The 20,364-nt window shown below is 50.0% G+C and overlaps 1 protein-coding gene across 1 annotated transcript; it reads left to right on the top strand.

The window, feature by feature from the left end:
- Nucleotides 1-599: 599 nt before the first annotated feature.
- DAPK3 (death associated protein kinase 3) lies at nt 600-18,773 on the top strand. The gene is made up of 9 exons (XM_036313902.1): nt 600-739; nt 1,657-1,813; nt 10,157-10,517; nt 10,823-10,952; nt 11,601-11,649; nt 15,536-15,562; nt 16,160-16,312; nt 17,065-17,110; nt 17,568-18,773. Exons 1-9 carry the CDS (start codon nt 637-639, stop codon nt 18,102-18,104), a joined length of 1,563 nt encoding a protein of 520 aa, XP_036169795.1. The 5' UTR covers nt 600-636; the 3' UTR covers nt 18,105-18,773.
- Nucleotides 18,774-20,364: the final 1,591 nt, after the last annotated feature.

Genomic DNA, 20,364 nt, shown 5'->3' with positions numbered 1-20,364 from the left:
GGCATCTGAGGTGGATCAGCATTGATTTGGGGTTCAGGTCTATCTGGGAATGAATTTCAGCCATGCCATTTACCGCCTTTTGGTTGGGTTACCTAACTTCTCTGGGTGTCAGTTTCCCTGACTGTAGAAAGGGAGAAATTTTAATATATTTTACCTCGGTTTGCTGATTGGGACATACTAAGGCTCAGTAAATGCTAGTATCTTGAGACAAACAGGAGTCACAGAAGAAGCCTCAAGCATTTGGAATGTGGGTAACATTTTACTGCCACTCACGGACTAAAGCAGCCCCGGAGTCCACCCCAGGAGCTGCCATTGCCGGAACTAGGCCTTGGATTCGCGTATCTTGCGCCCCAAGAAAGGCCGGAAGAGGGATGCAGGACTTCAGCATCCCGCCTCCCAGCTTCAGAACCCCCGTCAGAGGCGAGCATAAATTTGACCGGCGTTCATTACGGCCAATCAGCTGCATGAAGGCAAGCCTGTAGGCCAATGGCGGGGTGGCATCCGGGTGTGGATAGCCGGACGCCAGAGGGCCTCGGCCGGGAAGGCAGCAGAGGGCGGGGCGTCACGAGTGGCGGGCGCGCTGACCAATGGGCGGTGGGTTCCTCTCCCCAGGGCCGGGCACTGGCAGACGCGGTGATGTCAGCGCGGGTCAGCGCGTTACAAGGATCAGCGCGGCGAAGGGACCGGCGGGGCGCGGAGCTGTGGGAGGTGAAGAGCGGATTCTGTTCGCGGTCTGCGGGTATGGAGAACACTGGGGGTGGGGGCGCGGGGGGTCTGGGGGCGGTGTTTGGAGAGCGGAAAAGGGTCTGGGCCCGGGCCTGCGAGGGGCGTGGCGGCCTCGGGGTAGCTTGAGCAGAGACATTATGGGTTGGGACCCCCGGAGCTATCTATGAAGGGGGCTATCAGCGTCTGCCTTGGAGCTTATGCGTTGGTTGGGGGCGGAGGACAATGGAGAAGACAGATTGACCCTTTGCGGGTCCCGTTTGGGGTGAAGGAGACAGGGGTGGAGGCCTTTAATACCAGGAGGAGTGCCTTTGAGGAGAGGGAGGAGGTTAGTCTTGCTAGGACGGTGAAAGTCAGGGGCAGGCAAGAATGGGTCGGAGGCTTGCAAGAGCTCGGAAGCCATTGCCCATTTCCTGGGGAATTCAAGACGTGGGGAGCACACCGCCGAGGAGGGTCTAAGAGACTAGCTGAGGTGTGGGGGGAATGGGTAAGGACGAAGAGGAGTTGGGGTTGCTGATGGGCAGGAAGGATGGGAGCCTGCTGAGGCTAGAAGACCTAGGAAGTTGGGCAGGGAGTGAGGGAGGGCAGGGTTTGGGGCTGTGGCGTATGTGGGGGGACTTTTAGGAATGTGTGGGGCTCTGGGAGAAGCCTAGGAGTGTGAGGCAGAGAAAGGCTAGGGCAGTGCGTAAGGAGGTATATATATGGCTGGTGGGAGTGATGGGAGCAAGGTGGCACGGGGGGCTGACGGACTCCGCGACCTTTTGAGTTGTTTGGTGTCAAAATGAGATGACACATGCAAGTGCCCTTCCCAGAAACCCTGCAACTTCAGCGTGGAGTGAGGTGAAACCTATGGTTGGTGAGCAGGTTGCGCTGCTTGCCAGGAATAATGGCTAGCATCTCACTCTTTCTTCCCTATTGCCCCGTCTCCTCCAGGGTCACTGCTAGGAGACTTCCCGAGGTCCTGTCTGCAGGCTGCAGTGACCGGGCTTTCACTGGAGCGGAAGCTGCTGGAAGGCAGACCAGCGACCATGTCCACATTCAGGCAGGAAGATGTGGAAGACCATTATGAGATGGGGGAGGAGCTGGGCAGGTGAGCAGGCCCCTCTGACAAGGCTCTGGGGTAGGAGAAAGGCACTTGGGGGTTTTCTGGACAGTATGTCCCCTTATGTCCTGTATCCTACTCTCCAAGAAGCGAGTCAAGTTCATGTGCCGGTGGAATGAGTTTGGGCTCTGGAATCAGACATCCTGGCTGAGAGTCCTTGCTCTGACATCCTTTGTGCGTTTCCTTTGGGAAGAAACATAATTGAGTACCTATGGCACCTAACACAATGCCTGGCATATGTAGGCATTAGCAGGTTTAGTTGGTAGAGGTCTGTCCCTCTCTTTAATCCTCTCTTATGGGGAGCGCTTGAGTCTCCCAGCTCTTGGCATTTCCAGGGAAGGCCTCCTGCCTGGGCCCAGTCTCCTGCCAATTGTGTAGCATTCTTATGGGAGAGAGGAGGTTTCCCTTGCCAGCCTGGCAGCTGATTTCCTGCCTGGCTGGGCCTTGGGAACTTGTTCCCCCACTTGCCCCAGACCAGCCAGGCACCACTCCCCAACCCCCCATCCCCAGCCTGAAACCTTATTTGGTGAGTTTGCTGCTGGCCAAGGCCCCATGATGTCACCAGAAGGGAATGTAAATAACTGAGCGAGCCCTGCATCAGGCCTTTGCAGGCTCCTTTGGGATTCTGAAGTCTCTCCTTTAGGAATTTCCTCTGTTTTGAGTGGTAGCCAATGAAGTCTCTCCCTCCCCTGCCTCCCAATCTCAAACTTTATTGTTGAAAATGTATGAGGAGCCCTAACCGGTTTGGCTCAGTGGATAGAGCGTCGGCCTTCGGACTGAAGGGTCCCAGGGTCGATTCCAGTCAAGGGCATGTACCTTGGTTGCAGGCACATCCCCAGTAGGGGTTGTGCAGGAGGCAGCTGATCGATGTTTCTCTCCCATCGCTGTTTCTAATTCTCTATCCCTCTCCCTTCCTCTCTGTAAAAAATCAATAAAATATATTTTAAAAAAAGAAAATGTATGAGGATCTTCTGCTGAGGGTAGTTTGGCAAAAATCGGCAAAATGTCATATGTATATTCCCTTTAACTCACTGATTCTGCTGAATTAATTTAGTGGGAATATATACATACATGGCCCAATGACCTAGAAACAGAAATAGTTGCTATAAAGATTTTTATTTTTATTTTATTTTTTATTTATTTTTAAAATATATTTCTTTATTGATTTCAGAGAGAAAGGGAGGAGAGAGAGATAGAAACATCAGTGATGAGAGAGAGTCATTGATCGGCTGCCTCCTGCACACCTCACACTGGGGATCGAGCTGGCAACCCAGGCATGTGCCCTGACTGGGAATTGAACTGTGACCTCCTGATTCATAGGATGATACTCAAGCACTGAGCAACACCAGCTGGGCTCACTTTTTTTTTTATATGAAGCCTTTGAAATCTAGTGTGTACTGTATGATCACAGCACATTTCAATTTGGATGGGCCTGATAGCTGCTGTGGCCAGTGGCTGCTACCTTGGACAGCATCACTCCATGTAATGGGTCAGAACATTATCAGAGATAAATGAAGTGAAGGATTAATGACACATATCACTGCATACCACGTTGCAACTTGTATAAACTGTAAATGTCCTTTGGACATCTGAGTTCTATCTTTTTTTTTTTTTTTTAATTGATTTCAGAGAGGAAGGGAGAGGGAGAGAGATAGAAACATCAATGATGAGAGAGAATCATTGACTGGCTGCCTCCTGCCTGCTCCCTACTGGGGACTGAGCCTGCAACTCAGGCATGTGCCCTTGACCGGAATTGAAGCCGGGACCCTTCAGTCCACTGGCCAAATCGCTATCCACTGAGCCAAACCAGCTAGGGCAGAGTTCTATCTTTATGTTATTTCCATTCATCTACTAAAGGACCGAAGAATCAGGTGCCATTATTCCTATTTTATTTTTTTAAAATATTTTTTAATTGATTTCAGAGAGGAAGAGGGAGGGAGAAAGATAGAAACATCAATGATGAGAGAGAATCATTGACTGGCTGCCTCCTGCCTGCTCCCTACTGGGGATTGAGCCTGCAACCTGGGCATGTGCCCTTGACTGGAATTGAACCTGGGACCCTTCAGTCTGCAGGCCGATGATCTATCCACCGAGTGAAACCAGCGAGGGCCATTATTCCTATTTTATTAAACTGGGACTGAGAGAAGGGAAGCAGCTTGCCCAAGGTCACACAGACTGTAAATGGCCAAGTAGGATTCAGATCTTGAGACCAAGCCTCGCTGGCTCCAAAGCCGCCAGGTGTGCTGGAACCAGAGATGGGCATCTGGCTTCCACCTACTCATTAGCCAGCTCCACCCCCATGTCCTGGTAATGGACCCATTAGATGCCGAAATGAAGATAAGCCCCTGTGGGTTGGGAAATGAGTGTGTCCTTATGCCCCAAACGCCATCCTCCTTCACATGTTCACTTTCTGCCTCTGAAGTTGGCCACCATGATACGCTGTCTGTTTCAGAGGTGGAAATTATACTGGAATTCAGGTTGGAGTAGATGTAGGTCTTTCCCTAGTCTAGTTATTTACTGTCTTTGGGGAATTAGCTGCAGGAATCACTGTGGTGAGAGGGATTACAAGTAAAGCAATCCCACATTTTCCTGTCCCAGGAGTCATGGGGCTGAATTAACTGGGAACTTGTTTCGTGTGTGTGTGTTCGTTCTTTCTTTCTAATTCAAGTTCACATCGACCATCTCAGGAAGTAAATTAATTTGTGTGTTGATGAGTCTGTGGACTTCTACCCAGGCTTTCATGTCATGGAGTGGTGTGTGCATTTGTATTAGCTCAGACATCCATTGCAAAGTGCCACAGACTGGGTGATTGAAACAACAGAGATTCATTATCTCCCAGTTCTGGAGGCTAGAAGTCTGAGATCAAGATGTCATCAGAGTTGGTTCCCTCTGAGGTCTGTCCTCTTGTCTTTTCTTTCTTTTTTTTTTTTTTAAAAATTCTCACCCGAGATATGTTTTTATTGATTTCTAGAGAGAGAGGGAGGGAGAGAGAATGAGAAACATCTCTGTGAGAGAGAAAGATCCTTTGGTTGCCTTTCATACATGCTCCGACCGGGGATCGAACTCACAATCTTGTGTATGGGACGACGCTCCAGCTAACTTAGCCATCTGGCCAGGGCTGTCCTCTTGTCTTGTAGATGGCTGTCTTCTCCCTATGTGTGTCTGTTTCCTAATCTCTTCTTTTTTCCCCCTAATCTCTTCTTATAAGAAGACTAGTCATATTGGATTAGAACTTATCCCAGTGACTTCATTTTCATTTAATTACCTCTTTAAAAGGCCCCATCTCCAAATAGTCACATCCAAGGTGCTGAGTATTAGGGCTTCACATGGATTTTGGGGGGACACAAGTCAGCCCATAGCATCTTTTTTATCTATTTCCATGAGCTCTGTCTTAGTTGTCTTTATTTGTTAGTTCATTTTGGGATAAAGTTAAAGGAAAAGTATCTTTGTATTTGAAAACTAGTGGCCTGGTACACAAATTCGTGCACATTGAAAGGAAATTAATTAGAAGAAGTATTTTAATATCACTATTCGCCCTTTCTCTTTAATAGAAGTGTCAACCAAATTCATGATTGACAATGACAGATCAAAACACACGCGTGCGATTGGCGCCAGCAAGAGCTTTATATATATATAATAGATAGATAAACTTGCTTAATTAGGCCTGCTTTCTGATTTAGCTAAACTTTTTCCAGCCCAGTGAAGCACCCCAACTTCTCTTTCAGGTAATTGTCAGCAACACAGCAGTAAATATCAACATGAAGCAGATTATTATTATAGATCACATAGGGAGAACAAAGGATAAAATAACTACAGCAGTGTTCGACTATTCTGCGCAGTGAGAAAACCTGAAGTCATTTTCAAGGTCCACCATTTTTTCTTTTCGGTCGGATCAAGTTTCTAAGACTTTTAAATCTCTATTTCCTGGCTAATGAAAAGAAAATAGGATTCCACCGAGTCTCCTGTCTCCCTACTCCAGGACTTCTGTGAGGATCACATGAGATGAGGCACAGGAAAACGCTTCACAGACATTTGGTTAAAGTGTGACATCCTTGCACCTGACTTTAGAGCAAGTTGTGTTCCTGGACTGAAGAAATTGCAAGGAGGCTAGTTGTCGCTAGGGAGAGGAAGCTGGGCGTTGCTATGTGATGTCATTACCTGGTGCCGAAAGTGACTGTTTGCTGGCTGGGCTGGGCTGTGAGCCACATTTTGTGCCATGGGATCTCTGCAGTGTTGGCTACGATTTGGTGGGCTATTGCTAAGGGTGGTGGTGGGGCCTGTGTCCCACTTGGGGGAAGCAAGTGTTGCTTTGTGGGCACCAGGTCCGCGGTGCCGTTTCTCTGTAAATGGCCAGTGTGCGTCATGGCAGCTCCTGCATTGAGCGTCTGCCCCCTGGTGGTCAGTGTGTGTCATAGCGCCTTGTCGGATGGTCGGATACTTAGCATATTAGCCTTATATATATATAAATCAGGCCATGTGTTCAGCACTTACTTATCCCAGCATTCCTGGCACAGGTGAACATTTGGCATTCGCTGTCATTACCGCCAGGGAATCATTGTGGGATGGAATGTGGGCCTGGAGGAGTTAGTTTGGATGTTGGCAGAGGGGAGGGAGAAAAGCATTTCAGGTGCGGGGCAAGAACATAGGTACCCAGGGGACTGTTTTGGTGGATTCATGGTGGTGAGACCTAATTAGGGACACCACCTGTCACGTCTAACTTGTGCCCTCGACTTTTAGATTAGTATTTTAGTTTCCTGTTGCTGCTGTAACAAATTGCCACAATTTAGTGGCTTAGAAAAACACATGTTCATTATCTTAAAGATCTGGGATTCAGCCCTAGCTGGTTTGGCTCAGTGGATAGAGCGTCGGCCTACGGACTAAAGGGTCCCGGGTTCGATTCCGGTCAAGGGCATGTACCTTGGTTGCGGGCACATCCCCAGTAGGTGGTGTGCAGGAGGCAGCTGATCTGTTTCTCTCTCATCGATATTTCTAACTCTCTGTTCCTCTCCCTTCCTCTCTGTAAAAAAAATCAAAAAATATATTAAAAAAAAAAAAAAAAAAAAAAGATCTGGGATTCAGGAGTTGAAATGGCCTGGCTAGTGTGGCTCAGCCTGGGTTGCCAGCTTAAATCCCCAGTGGGGGGCTTGCAGGAGGTGGCTGATCGATGGTTCTTTCTCAGCATTGATGTTTCTCTCCCTCTCCCTTCCTCTCTGAAATCAATTAAAAAATATATATATATATATATATATTTTTTTAAGGAGCTGAAATGGATCTGCAGGATTGGTTTCTCTGGAGGCTCCAGGGAGAATTGTTTCTGGCCTTTTGTAGAGGCATCGCATCCTGGGCTGGAGGCCTCTCCCTCCATCTTCACAGCCAGCAGTGTAGCTTCTTCCATTCCTCTGACCCTCTTGTCGCCCTCTTATGTGGACCCTGTGATGACATTGGGCACCCCCTGGTAATCCAGGATTATTTCATCTCAGGGTCCTTAACTTAATTCCACCTGCAAAGTTTTTTGGTTTTTTTTGCAATGTGAGGACACATTCATAGGTTCCCTGGATCAGACATCTTTGGAGGGGTTGTTATTCAGCTTACCATGATCGGAAATAATTTTGTCCATCTTGAACTTGCCCCACCTTTTTATTTTTCATTTTATTTATTTATTTTTATTTTTAAAATATATTTTTATTGATTTCAGAGAGGAAGGAAGAGGAAGAGAGAGATAGAAACATCCATGATGAGAGAGAATCATGGATCGGCTGCCTCCTGCAAGTCCCCCACTGGGGATCGAGCCCACAACCCGGGCATGTGCCCTTGACCAGAATTGAACCCGGGACCTTTCAGTTCGCAGGCCGACGCTCTATCCACTGAGTCAAACCTGCTAGGACCGTGGTCGGCAAACCGTGGCTCACGAGCCACATGCGGCTCTTTGGCCCCTTGAGTGTGGCTCTTCCACAAAATACCACGTGGGGGCACGCATGTACAGTGCGATTGAAACTTCGTGGCCCATGCGCAGAAGTCGATATTTTGTGGAAGAGCCGGTATTTTGTTGTGGGCAAAATATATTGAAGAAAAAAATAGTTTGGACATTTGATAGCTCTCTGGAGTGCAGTACATAGAATTATCTCTCTTAAATAACAGCTATCTTGCCCTAGCCAATTTGGTTCAGTGGATAGAACATTGGTGTGGATTGAAGGGTCCCAGGTTCGATTCTGGTCAAGGGTATGTACCTTGGCTGCAGGCTCGATCCCCAGCCCTGGTCGGGGTGTGTGTGGAGGCAACCAGTCCATGTGTCTCTCACATCGATGTTCTCTCTCTCCCCCTTCCTTCCACTCTCTCTAAAAATCAGTGGGAAAATATACTCGTGTGAGGATTAATAAATAACAGCTATCTTTAGATATAATTAACATAGCATACAGTTACTCATTTAAAATGCATAATTTCATGATCTTTAGTGTATTCACAGTGTTCTGCAACCATCATCACATCACTATTTTTAGAACATTTCCTCTCCCCATTAGCAGCCATCCCCTCCCCTTTCCCCAGCCCCTGACAACCACTAACCCAGTTCTGTCTCTGAATTTGCCTGTTCACATTTCCCATACATAGAATCACACACTGTGTGGCCTTTTGTGTCTGGCTTTTCTCACTGAGCGGCATGATTTCAGGGTCCGTCCACATTGTAGCGAGCGTCAGTGCTTCACTCCTTTTCATGGTCACATAATGTTCCCCTGTGTGGATGGACCACATCTGTTCATGTGTTGATGGACAGAAACGTGTTGTTTCCATGTTTTGGCTGTTGGGAATCATGCTGCTATGAATATTTATGTGCAGGTTTTTGTGTGGACACATGTTTTCATTTCTCTTAGATACATACCTAGGCGTGGAATTGCTAAGTCAGATGGTAATTCTATGTTAACCATTTGAGGAACCACCAGACTTTTCCACAGCAGCTGCCCTATTTTGCATTCCTACCAGCTGTTTGTGAATGTTCTAATTTCTCAACATCCTCACTCTTCCCTTGTTTTGAAAGTTGTGTGCGTTTTTGACCCTGGTGTGTCATCCAATACTCCAAGGCTGCAGGTTGGATTCCCGGTCGGGGCACATACAAGAATCAATCAGAGAATGCATAAATGAGTAGAACAACAAATCAGTCTCTCTCCCCCTTCCCCTCTTTCTCTAAAATCAACAAAAAAACAAGAAAATGTGTGCATTTCTTTCACTCTGCCTATTGAATAAGAAGCTCTCTTGCCGAAACCGGTTTGGCTCAGTGGATAGAGCGTCGGCCTGCGGACTGAAAGGTCCCAGGTTCGATTCCGGTCAAGGGCATGTACCTGGGTTGCGGGCACATCCCCAATAGGAGATGTGCAGGAGGCAGCTGATCGATGTTTCTCTCTCATCGATGTTTCTAACTCTCTCTATCTCTCTCCCTTCCTCTCTGTAAAAAATCAATAAAATATATTTAAAAAAAAAAAAAGAAGCTCTCTTGAAGTCATTAGCTCTTTCTTTTTTCTTTGTTTTTTAAAATAATGAAATATCCTATAAAAAGTCGAGTCAGTATGGAATTTTAAAAATATATATATTTTATTGATTTTTTACAGAGAGAAAGGGAAAGGGATAGAGAGTTAGAAACATCGATGAGAGAGAAGCATTGATCAGCTGCCTCCTGCACACTCCCTACTGGGTATGTGCCCACAACCAAGGTACATGCCCTTGACCAGAATCGAACCTGGGACCCTTCAGTCCGCAGGCCGACGCTCTATCCACTGAGCCAAACCAGCCAGGGCTCAGTATGGAATTTTATCAGATAAATAAGAAACCCTTTTTGCTGCCCTTATTTCCTCAATCCCAGTCCTCAGAGATGGCTGTTGTTAACAGCTTGGTGTGTGTCTTTCAGACCTTATTTTCTGCATATACGTACATAAATATATCTGTATGTATGGATAATACATACCATTTTTAAACAAAAAGATCTCATTCTGTGTGTCATTTTGCAGGTGGCTTTTTTTCACTGAGCTTAAAGAGTTGCCTTCATTCTTTTTCATGATGGTGTAAGATTCCACTGGATTTATTTCCATGGTGGATTTCAGCTCCCTCTTGGTATACATTGAGCTGTTTTTATTTTTTTCACTGTTGCAAAAATGCCAGGAAGCCATTGTGTCTTGTGCGCTTTGCACTCCCATAGCAGCATACCTAGTGGGTACATCTTGGACGCAGTGGGGACTTGCATTTATGTGGTGCCAGGAGCTAGGAGAGTGCTGCCCCAGGAGGTGGTGGCGGGCCTAGGTCCCTCTCGATGCTCTGATCACCTCCCTTCCCCCTCTGTCCCTGCAGCGGCCAGTTTGCCATTGTGCGGAAATGCCGGCAGAAGGGCACTGGGAAGGAGTATGCAGCCAAGTTCATCAAGAAACGCCGCCTGTCATCCAGCCGGCGGGGGGTCAGCCGGGAGGAGATCGAGCGGGAGGTGAACATCCTGCGGGAGATTCGGCACCCCAACATCATCACGCTACATGACATCTTTGAGAATAAGACCGATGTGGTGCTCATCCTGGAGCTGGTTTCTGGTGGGGAGCTCTTTGATTTCTTGGCCGAGAAGGAGTCGCTGACAGAGGATGAGGCCACTCAGTTCCTTAAGCAGATCCTGGATGGCGTCCACTACCTACACTCCAAGCGCATCGCTCACTTTGACCTCAAGGTAAGCCCCACTGGGAAGCTCTGGACCAGCCTGGCTGGCCGGTGCAGGTGAGGATGGGGGCTCAAGAGAGGGTTCTGCTTTCATGGGCACAGAATGTACACCTCCTGGACCTGTGATGCTCTGGGAGTTGAGGAGAGGGACCTGCTCAGGCCTGGACCCTCAGGGTGGCATCAGCCTGCGCACGCCCCACGGGCTGGGAGTTGGGGGGAGCCTAGGGAAATTCCAGGTGCTGTTCCCAGTGATGCCAGGCCAGCAGAAGCAGCAGATCCTCCTCCCACTGCCCTGCTCTCCCTTCCCCCGCCCAGCCCGAAAACATCATGCTCCTAGACAAGAACGTGCCCAACCCACGCATCAAGCTTATTGACTTTGGCATCGCTCACAAGATTGAAGCCGGGAACGAGTTCAAGAACATCTTTGGCACCCCAGAATTTGTTGGTAAGGCCCTGCCTGTGCATCAGGGGCTGGGGCTTGGGTAGGTGTATTCAAGGATCTCCAGCAGTGTAGGGTGAGTTGGGCCTGGTCCCTGGATGCCTGACTCACGGCCGTCAGGTGCCTGGCATTGGGCAAGGGGAAGCTCAAGACCTCAGGTTGGGCCCTGCTGGTGTTTAGAGCATTGACCCATGTACCAAAGGGTTGCAGGTTCGATTCCTGATCAAGGGCACATACCTGGGTTGTAGGTTCAATCCCCTGGCCCAGGTGGGGGCACTTGAGGGAGGCAACCAATCGTGTCTCTCTCACATCCATGTTTCTCTCTCTCCCCCCCCTCCCCCCCGCCTCTTTCTTTTTTTCCTTCCCCCTCCTCCCTCCCTCCTTCCTTTCACTCTCTCTAAAAATCAATGGAAAAATATATCCTCAGGTGAGGATTAACAATAACAAAAAGACCTTGGGTTGGTGCTGTCACTGTCCCAGCCTTCCTGCCTCAGAGCTGGCCTTGCCTGTGCATTTGTGGGTGTTTTCCCAAGTGACCCCCAGTTACCTTCAGGGGTGGGGGGGACTGTACCACTGCCCTTGGCTATGTGCCCGGTGTGGTCTTAGATGCAACCAGTTCCTGACCCTGTACCTTCTGTTTCCCTGTCCCTGCAGCTCCTGAGATTGTCAACTATGAACCCTTGGGTTTGGAGGCGGACATGTGGTGAGTCAGGGGTAGCTTTGGGGACCCAGAGCTGCCCAGCGCTGAGTCCAGCATACACACCTGGGACCGCTCCTTGTGGAGTCTCCCCCTGTTCATCCCCAGGAGCTACAGGCTGGGGCATTGCCCATCCCATGGTCTTGGTGCTGTGGGGCACAGGCAGGATGGACCATTGCTTTAGAATAGGGTTCAGCAAAATGCAGCCCAACGGCCAGAACAGGCCTAGGAGCTGGGAGTGGTGGTCTCAGTTTTTTAAAAAGGGGCATTAAAAACAGCAGAGCCCTAGCTGGGTTGGCTCAGGGATAGAGTGTTGGCCTGCGGACCGAAGGATCCTGGGTTCGATTCCGATCAGGGCACGTACCTCAGTTGCAGGCTCCTCCCTGACCGGGCCCTGGTCAGGGCTTGTGCAGGAGTCAGCCAATCGATGTGTTTCTCTCACATGGATATTTCTGTTTGTCTCTCCCTCTCTCCTCCACTCTCCCTAAAAATCAATGGGCACTGTCCTCGTCCTCGGGTGAGGATAAAAAAAAGACAAATATGCGGCAGACCATTAGTGGCCCATAAATATACACAATGCCCTGAAATGCTCACTGTCTGACCCTCTATAAAAACAGTTTGGGAAAAAAAACAAAAAAAAACAAAAAACAAAAAACAAAAAGAACAGTTTGGGAAAGGGTTGGAGAGGCATTACAGGAACAGTGGCGGCAACTGTGTTCCGGAACCACAGTGAGTAAGTGGTGGAAAACAGTTACACGTGGGACTGGCCGGGGCCATTAAAACTTTCTTGGTTTCTGTGGCACCGGTAGCGTAACTTAAAACATGTAGGCTGCTTATGCTGCTTGGCGCTACTGCTGGGACCTCATCCCCTAAAGCCCTGCGTCTGCCTGACTTGGCGAGTCACACCAGTCCTCTTCATGAAAGAGTACGCTCATGACCCCTTTCTCTTAACTAGGAGAGTTTTCTTCTAAATGAGAAGGGACTAATTCTTGGGCTCCTGGCCTCTGTTAAGCACTGCACATGCGCTGTCTGAACCCACCGTGGGGAGCGGGTGCAGCAGGGCGGAGGAGGAGGAGGACCCGGACCTGGACCTTTGCACTGTGCAGCCCTGACTACGCAGGCATAGCCAAGGGCAGATGCGTCCTGCTAACTGTAATTAGGTCCTTAGTTTGTATTTTTCTTGTCTTATCCAGTGATGGACATGATGTGTTAAGTTTCACTAGTGAAAGGCAATGTCCAATATTTTGGTTGTATTATCCTGTGGTGGATATTATTGTCATCTGAACATCATGGGCAATTGACAAATTTTGATTGTTGGTAGTTATTTCATAAAAGTGCAAAATAACTTGGAATTTCTGATTGGAGTGCAGCAAGGCAAAAGCAATAAAAACAGACCAGATCACTAGCTAAGGACTCATTTGTGTGACTGCTTTGTGAAGCATCCTGGGGCTATAGCGAAAGTAACAGTAAGTCAGTTCTTTTACGATGTTCTTGAGACTATATTTAATTTTTTTGAAAACTAATAGGCTTTATTTTTTAGAACAATTTTTAAAAATATATATTTTATTGATTTTTTTACAGAGAGGAAGGGAGAGGGATAGAGAGCTAGAAACATTGATCAGCTGCCTCCTGCATGCCCCCCACTGGGGATGTGCCTGCAACCAAGGTACATGCCCTTGACTGGAATCGAACCGGGACCCTTCAGTCCGCAGGCCGACACTCTATCCACTGAGCCAAACCGGTTAGGGCTAGAACAGTTTTTAACAAATATATATGTTTATTGATTTCAGAGAGGAAGAGAGAGGTAGAGAGAAATAGAAACATCAATGATGAGAGAGAAGCATTGATCGGCTGCCTCCTGCACGACCGCAATGGGGACTGAGCCTGCAACCTGGACATGTGCCCTGACCAGAGTCAAACTGTGACCTCCTGTTCACAGGTCGATGCCCAACCACTGAGCACACCGGCTGGGCTAGAACAGATTTTGATTTACAGAAAAATTAAGCAGATAGTACAGAATTCCCAAATAATCACCCCAAATCCCCATTACACACACAGTTTCTCCTGTTATTAACATGCATTAGTATGATTTGTTGCACAATTAATGGATACGTTATTAATGGACACAATATCGACACATTATTATTATTAATTAAAGTCTTTGTTTATTCATATTTCCTAATTTTTTTTTTTTAAATATATTTTATTGATTTTCCACAGAGAGGAAGGGAGAGAGATAGAGAGTTAGAAACATCGCTGAGAGAGAAACATCGACCAGCTGCCTCCTGCACATCCCCTACTGGGGACGTGCCCGCAACCCAGGTACATGCCCCTGACCGGAATCGAACCTGGGACCTTTCAGTCCGCAGGCCGACGCTCTATCCACTGAGCCAAACCGGTTTCGGCCATATTTCCTAATTTTTAACCCAGTGTTCTTTCTTTTAATCCAGTGTCCCAGGATCCCATTTAGGATCCCATATGACATTAAGTTGTCATGTGTCTTTAGTCTTCTCTTGGTTGTGACAATTTCTCAGGCTTTCCTTGTTTTCAGTGACTGTTACAGGCTGAATTGTATGCCTCCAAAATTCGTATGTTGAAATTCAAACTTCAGTATCTCCTCTTTGGAGATAGTGTCTATAAAGAAATAAAATGAGGTCATTAGAGTAGGCCCTAACCATTACGCCTGGTGTCCTTATAAGAAAAGAAGATTAGGACACAGAAGGAAGAGCATGTAAAGATGTGATAGAACAGTAAGAAGCTAGGCCCTAACCGGTTTGGCTTAGTGGATAGAGCGTCGGCCTGCGGACTGAAGGGTCCCAGGTTCGATTCCGGTCAAGGGCATGTACCTTGGTTGCAGGCACATCCCCAGTAGGGGGTGTGCAGGAGGCAGCTGGCCGATGTTTCTCTCTCAGCGATGTTTCTAACTCTCTATCCCTCTCCCTTCCTCTCTGTAAAAAATCAATAAAAGATACTTAAAAAAAAAAAAGAATAGTAAGAAGCTAGGAAAATTCCAGGACAGGCGAAATAAGGAAACTAAGACAGATAAATAGCAGTTTGCAGCCACCTAGTAAATCCTATCTTCCTTAAAACAAGGACATTTAAGAGTAAATGGTTTGCACTTCTCCTCCCCAGCCAGAGGGTAAATAGCTTAAGTCATCCTATTTAGGGAGACAGATAACAGAAATCCAATTAGTGCCATTTGCCAACCATAACCAAAGGGTAGACAAATGAAGGGAATAAATCTCATTTTGGTACATCAGCATAAAGCTGATGAATAGTCTATTGATTCTCCCCTAACACCTCCCCTAAATGCCCAGCCTTTAAAATCCCCTGAAAATGAAGGTCCCAGCGCGTTCTCCCTCCGGGAGCATACCTGTGCCGTTCCCTTCTCCTCCTCTCCCCACAGGCACGTATCCCCTAATCTCTAAGGGACCCCATGAAATTTACAGCTGGGGGGAAATGGTCCTTGTTTCACTGTCCTCAGTGTGTTTCTGCTGTGGTCAATACATTGTTGCTTGCTTTTCTATAAAAAAACAACAACACAAAAAACAGTTTGCTGATCCTGCTGGCCCTGCGCTGAGTCCCAGATCTGCAGGGACTGTGGGGCCATGGCGCTGTTTGCCCTGCCCTCACTGTGGCCCCTTTGAGCCTTGACAGGAGGGTGTGGCCAAAGGTGTTTAAGTAGCCAATCCTGAGACCCCAGGGCAGGAGAAGGGGAGCAGGGCTGACAGACCTGTGGGCTGACAGACCTGCTGCCCAGCTGGCCCAGAAACCTTGGGCTTATAGCGTTCCCATGTGGGCTCTGGGCCCCTGCCCTGTAGAAACTCTGGGAGTCAGGGTGCTGCACCCCGCAGCTAAGCTGACCTTCCTCTTCTCGTGTGTTCTCTTCTAGGAGCATTGGTGTCATCACCTATATCCTGTGAGTACCCGCCTGACACTTCCTGCTGCCCCCCTATCATCATGTTTTAGGAAATTCCAAGGGTTATGGGAGCCATATATCCAAGGACCAGGCTGAAGACCAAATATATGTTTTGTACCATAAATTAGTACCTATTGCCCAGAGCCCCACAGGGGTGGTGGTGTGGCCCACGCAGTGCAGAGTATCAGGAAGGCAGGTGACACCTGTGTGTGTCATCACCAGTGATGCCTACCTTGACCGTGTGCTAGGTGGCATCAGCCAAGATTCTCTTGGAAAGTGACTGTTTTTTCCACTGGAATCACTAAATGTTCTGGGGCAGATTCTTTGAGATTGTGCATCTACATAGATACTTGGAGCTTCCACAAGGATTTTCACTCACAGGTTTTAGCATCTATCTAGCTGGGCATTGACTGCTTACTGCCTTCTGGTTGGCAGCCAGGGCGGGGCCTGGTTGGAAGGTCCAGGGAATGCATGTGTGGGATGGTTAGGGCTCAAGGTCCGCCTTCCTCTGTTGGCCCCTTCGTGAGCACTTCTCCGGGCAGCAGCCTGGTGATGGAACAAACACAGGGGACACTGAGCCCCATGTTTGTCTTCCAGTTTGAGTGGCGCATCTCCATTCCTGGGTGAGACCAAGCAGGAGACCCTGACCAATATCTCAGCCGTGAACTATGACTTTGATGAGGAGTACTTTAGCAACACCAGCGAGCTGGCCAAGGACTTCATCCGCCGGCTGCTTGTCAAGGACCCCAAGTAAGCACAGGCCGGGCAGAGGGGTCAGGGAGCAGCCCTGTGGGAAGGCCAAACGAGTCTCCCTGGAATGGGTGGTGTGGCCGAGAAGACCTCTCTCCAAGTCACCATGTCTTCGTAACTGGCTTCTGCTTTGGGCTGGAGATAGCAATGGATGGCTTAGGTTGGCCCACGCTGTGTCTTAAGAAGCTTTAATTCATTGCCAACTTTAAGAATGGGGTTTCACATGAAATTCCAGGTTGCTACTTTTTTGTTTTAGGAAAAAAATCTCAAAGTCCTGGCAGCACAGAGCTTCCATTCACAGGGAGGTGCTCTCTGTGGCTGTGGCCCTCCCTGTGTATTCTGCCCATTCTTGTTGCCTTCTGGCCCCTCCTGTGGGTACCTGAGTTGTGAGCTGTTTGTTGTATGACCCCAGCGTTAGGTCTCGACCCTCATGGAATACCGAGAACCCCGAGCCTGTGCCCCCAAAGGTGCCTTGACAGGCTCCCTGTGGCTGGCTTAGCAGAGTGGGTGCCTGGATTGTGTGTATAATTTCAAGGTCATTTCAGGGACTTGCAGCCAGGCTGGAGGGTGAACTTAGGGGTTGGGGGTCCTCAGGGACAGGTGTCTGAGCCAGCCCTGGACGGGCTGCAGAGAGCAGAACTGAGGCAGGGAGAGCCTGGAAAACCCTTCCCGGCTCGCTGCTCCTTCGGGGGAGGACGGTGCAGATGGCACACATGTGACTAACCCGGGCTGGGGTGGGGGTGCTTTTCCAGGAGGAGAATGACCATCTCCCAGAGCCTGGAGCATTCCTGGATCAAGGTGAGGTGGGGGCTGCTCCCCCTGAGGGATGGGGGTCGTGACAAGCCCTCAGCATCCAGGGAGGGTCCCCAGAGTGGTCGTCTGGGCAGTGGGAGATGAGGTGCCCCCTGAAATGGTGGCAGAGCCATCTCACCGAGGCATCCGCTGGCATCCTTGGTCCCTCTGTGCACGCAGCAGGGCTCCCTCCCACAGAAACTTTCAGAAGGGGTCACCTCTAGGCCAAAGTTGGCAGCTTTCTGTAAAGGGCCTATCACTATATGTTTTGCTCTGTGGTCCCTGGCATCAGTATTCAGCTCTGCCTTCGTATCAGGAAAGCACCATGACCATATGCATGCAAATGAGCATGTCTGTGTGCCAACAAAACTTTATTTACAAAAGCAAGCAGAGGGCTGGATGTTGCCCTCGGTGGTCAACCACCTGCCCCCTGTTCCAGGCTGTGTTCTCTCTCCCCCTGCAGGCGATCAGGCGGCGGAATGTGCGGAGGGAAGACAGTGGCCGGAAACCGGAGCGACGGCGCCTGAAGACAGCCCGCCTCAAGGAGTACACTATCAAGTCCCATTCGAGCATGCCCCCCAACAATACCTACATCAACTTCGAGCGCTTCTCCAAGGTACTGGAGGAGGTGGCGGCGGCCGAGGAGGGCCTGCGCGGGCTGGAACACAGCCGGCGGCTCTTCCATGAGGACATCGAGGCCCTGACAGCCATCTATGAGGAGAAGGAGGCCTGGTACAGGGAGGAGAACGAGAGCATTGGCCAGGACCTGCGACGGCTGCGGCAAGAGCTGCACAAGACCGAGGCCCTCCAGCGGCAGGCCCAGGAGGAGGCCAAGGGTGCCCTGCTAGGGGCCAGCGGGCTCAAGCGCCGCTTCAGCCGCCTTGAGAACCGCTACGAGGCTCTGGCCAAGCAGGTGGCCTCCGAGATGCGGTTTGTGCAGGATCTTGTACGCGCCATGGAGCAGGAGAAGCAACAGGAGGTGGAATGTGGCCTCCGCTAGGGCCACATGTGGGGGGTGGGCCCAGGGGGTTCTGGTGGTGGGTGTCCCCTTCACAGCCCTGGAGCCAGGCCCCCCTGTCTTCATTCTCTGGCTCTAGAGAGTTCCCGGGCTGGGGCTGAGATGGGAAGAGGCTGGACTGGATGGGATGTGCTTCCTGGGGCCCAGAATTCACTGCTGAGAGGAGGGGCTTGGGCGGCTCTGCCCCAGGAAGACGATGCTGATCTGGGTGGCCTCTGCACAGCCTGCCTCCCCCTGGCTTAGCCTCCCCTATCCCCCACACACCTCTCTCTCTCATTCTCACAACAACGGTGACGGGGTGGGGTGGTGTTGGCTCTTCTGGGGTAGTGTCATCTCTGGAACTCTGAACTCTGCAAGGGGTTGTTACCTCCAAGATGGACTGGCCATGTGGACACACATGCTTCATGCCTGGCCCAGTGGCAGGGAGGCAGCCTTCATGTCCCGGGTCAGGGGGCTGCAGGGCAGTCAGAGTACATGGAGCAGGGCCTGGTCACCATCTTCAGGCCCTCCCTGCCCATCCAAGCGCACCCAGCCTCAGGGCGGGTTTCTGAGGGCCCCTGCATGCCCCCGGGCTCAGAATCGGAGGGGCCTCTGCTGGATATGGGCCTCTCCTGTGAGCTGAAAGGAAATAAAGCCCGATTCTGACGTTTAGCCATTGTCTGTGCTTGGGCCAGCTTTGGGTCACCTGGTGCCTGGGTTGTGAGCTCGATCCCCCTCTCGAGATGGGAGGTGGCTCCTCCAGGGTCAGTGGTGGAAGGGGGCCTCTGAACACTGTTCTCCCCAGTCCCTTGCTGGGGCCCTCTGGACCCTGAACTGGGCATCATGGCCAGAGCTGAGGAGATGACCCAGCCCGTGAGGTGTCAGTCTGGCGGTAGCATGGGGAGTAGGAGGGCATTGTGGCTAAGCATGTTGCCTAGATGCAGGAAAGGAAACATCTGCAAAAGCTGAGTCTGTTTCTTCCTTGAGGCCGAGGAAGTCCCTGGGTGAGGCAGGTCTTTGGGGGTCAAGCAGCTGGGGACAGGAGTAAAGAGCCGTCACCTACCCTGCAGCCCTCCCCAATGTGGAGCCATCTCCTCTTTTCACTCCCTCATAATGCCAGGTGCACGTTTCTCATGACACATAGTTCCTGAAGGGCCAGCGCCACCAGTGGGGTCCCTCCCCTGCCCAGTTCCTGGCCCTGCCCTACCAGCCCCTGCCTGGCTCCTTTCTCCAGTGCTGCCTTTTGAACTGTTAGGGCTCCAGGCCAGCATCCCTTGGTAGGGACCACATGGAGCAGTCACAAAAGGCTCATGGGCCCAGCAGCCCTTTCCCCAGAGAGCCCTAGGACTCCTTAGCCACCCCCCACTCAGACTCTGTGCTGTTCTGTGTGGGGAGAAGCCCATTTGATGGCCTCTGCCTCTGCTGGTTTCCAAGTGCATCTGGTTGGGAACCCTCAGGAGCACTGCCCTGGACTAGGGCTGAAGCGGGGTTGCAGGGGGCAGTGCTGCTGTGTGCCACTAGGTGCTGCCCTTGAGCAGGATCTTGTACCTCCTAAGAAAGTTCTCTAAGGTCCAGGCTGGAACAAAATATGGGTCCCTAGCTGGTGGCCACTCTGAGCTCAGAGATCTCTGCTGCAGGGTGGGTTAAGTGAGGGACACCTGTGTAGACCCTTCACCCCCAGCCTGGCCAAGTGCAGGGAAGAACCAGCAGGTGGGGCTTGTATTCCTGCAGAGGCTGCTGACCAAGGCTTCTGCTACCAGGACACTGCCAGGGCTGAGGCAGGGTCTTAAGATCTGGCTGTGGGGTCCGGTGGAGGGGGTGGGACCCCTCCATGAGCTCCATTGCATTGCATATAACACCTCTGCAAACGCGTCTGCTGTGAGCCGAAAGGAAACAAAGCCCCAATTCTGACGTTCAGCTGTTGTCTGTGGGCAGCCAGCTTGGGTCACCTGGTGCCCGGGTTGTGGGCTCGATCCCCAGTAGGGAGCGTGCAGGAGGCAGCTGATCAATGATTCCCATCATTGATGTTTCTTTTTTTTTTTGTTTTTAATTATAATTTTCAGACATTTGAAGGAAACCTCTCTTTATTTCTTTCCACATTAATTTCTAGGCCAGCTTAGATTCCTCTTAAAAGTTTTGGTCTTTTTTTTTTTTTACACTAAGCAACCTACAGGGTTGTTTTTTGATATCATTGATGTTTCTATCTCTCCTCCCTCTCTGAAATCAATAAAAAATATATTTAAGAAAAAAGACTAAGTCGATG

Source organism: Myotis myotis, unplaced genomic scaffold (assembly GCF_014108235.1).
Source record: "Myotis myotis isolate mMyoMyo1 unplaced genomic scaffold, mMyoMyo1.p scaffold_m19_p_6, whole genome shotgun sequence".
In the NCBI taxonomy this organism is placed as follows: Eukaryota; Metazoa; Chordata; class Mammalia; order Chiroptera; family Vespertilionidae; genus Myotis; species Myotis myotis.
This window is presented reverse-complemented; position numbering and strand designations above follow the sequence as displayed.

Excerpts from the sequence above, each read along its gene's own strand:
- DAPK3 (XM_036313902.1), top strand. The coding sequence starts at position 637 with ATGTCAGCGCGGGTCAGCGCGTTACAAGGATCAGCGCGGCGAAGGGAC. Across the intron at positions 740-1,656 it reads ATTCTGTTCGCGGTCTGCGG|GGTCACTGCTAGGAGACTTC; the intron begins GTATGGAGAACA and ends CGTCTCCTCCAG. Across the intron at positions 10,518-10,822 it reads TCGCTCACTTTGACCTCAAG|CCCGAAAACATCATGCTCCT; the intron begins GTAAGCCCCACT and ends TCCCCCGCCCAG.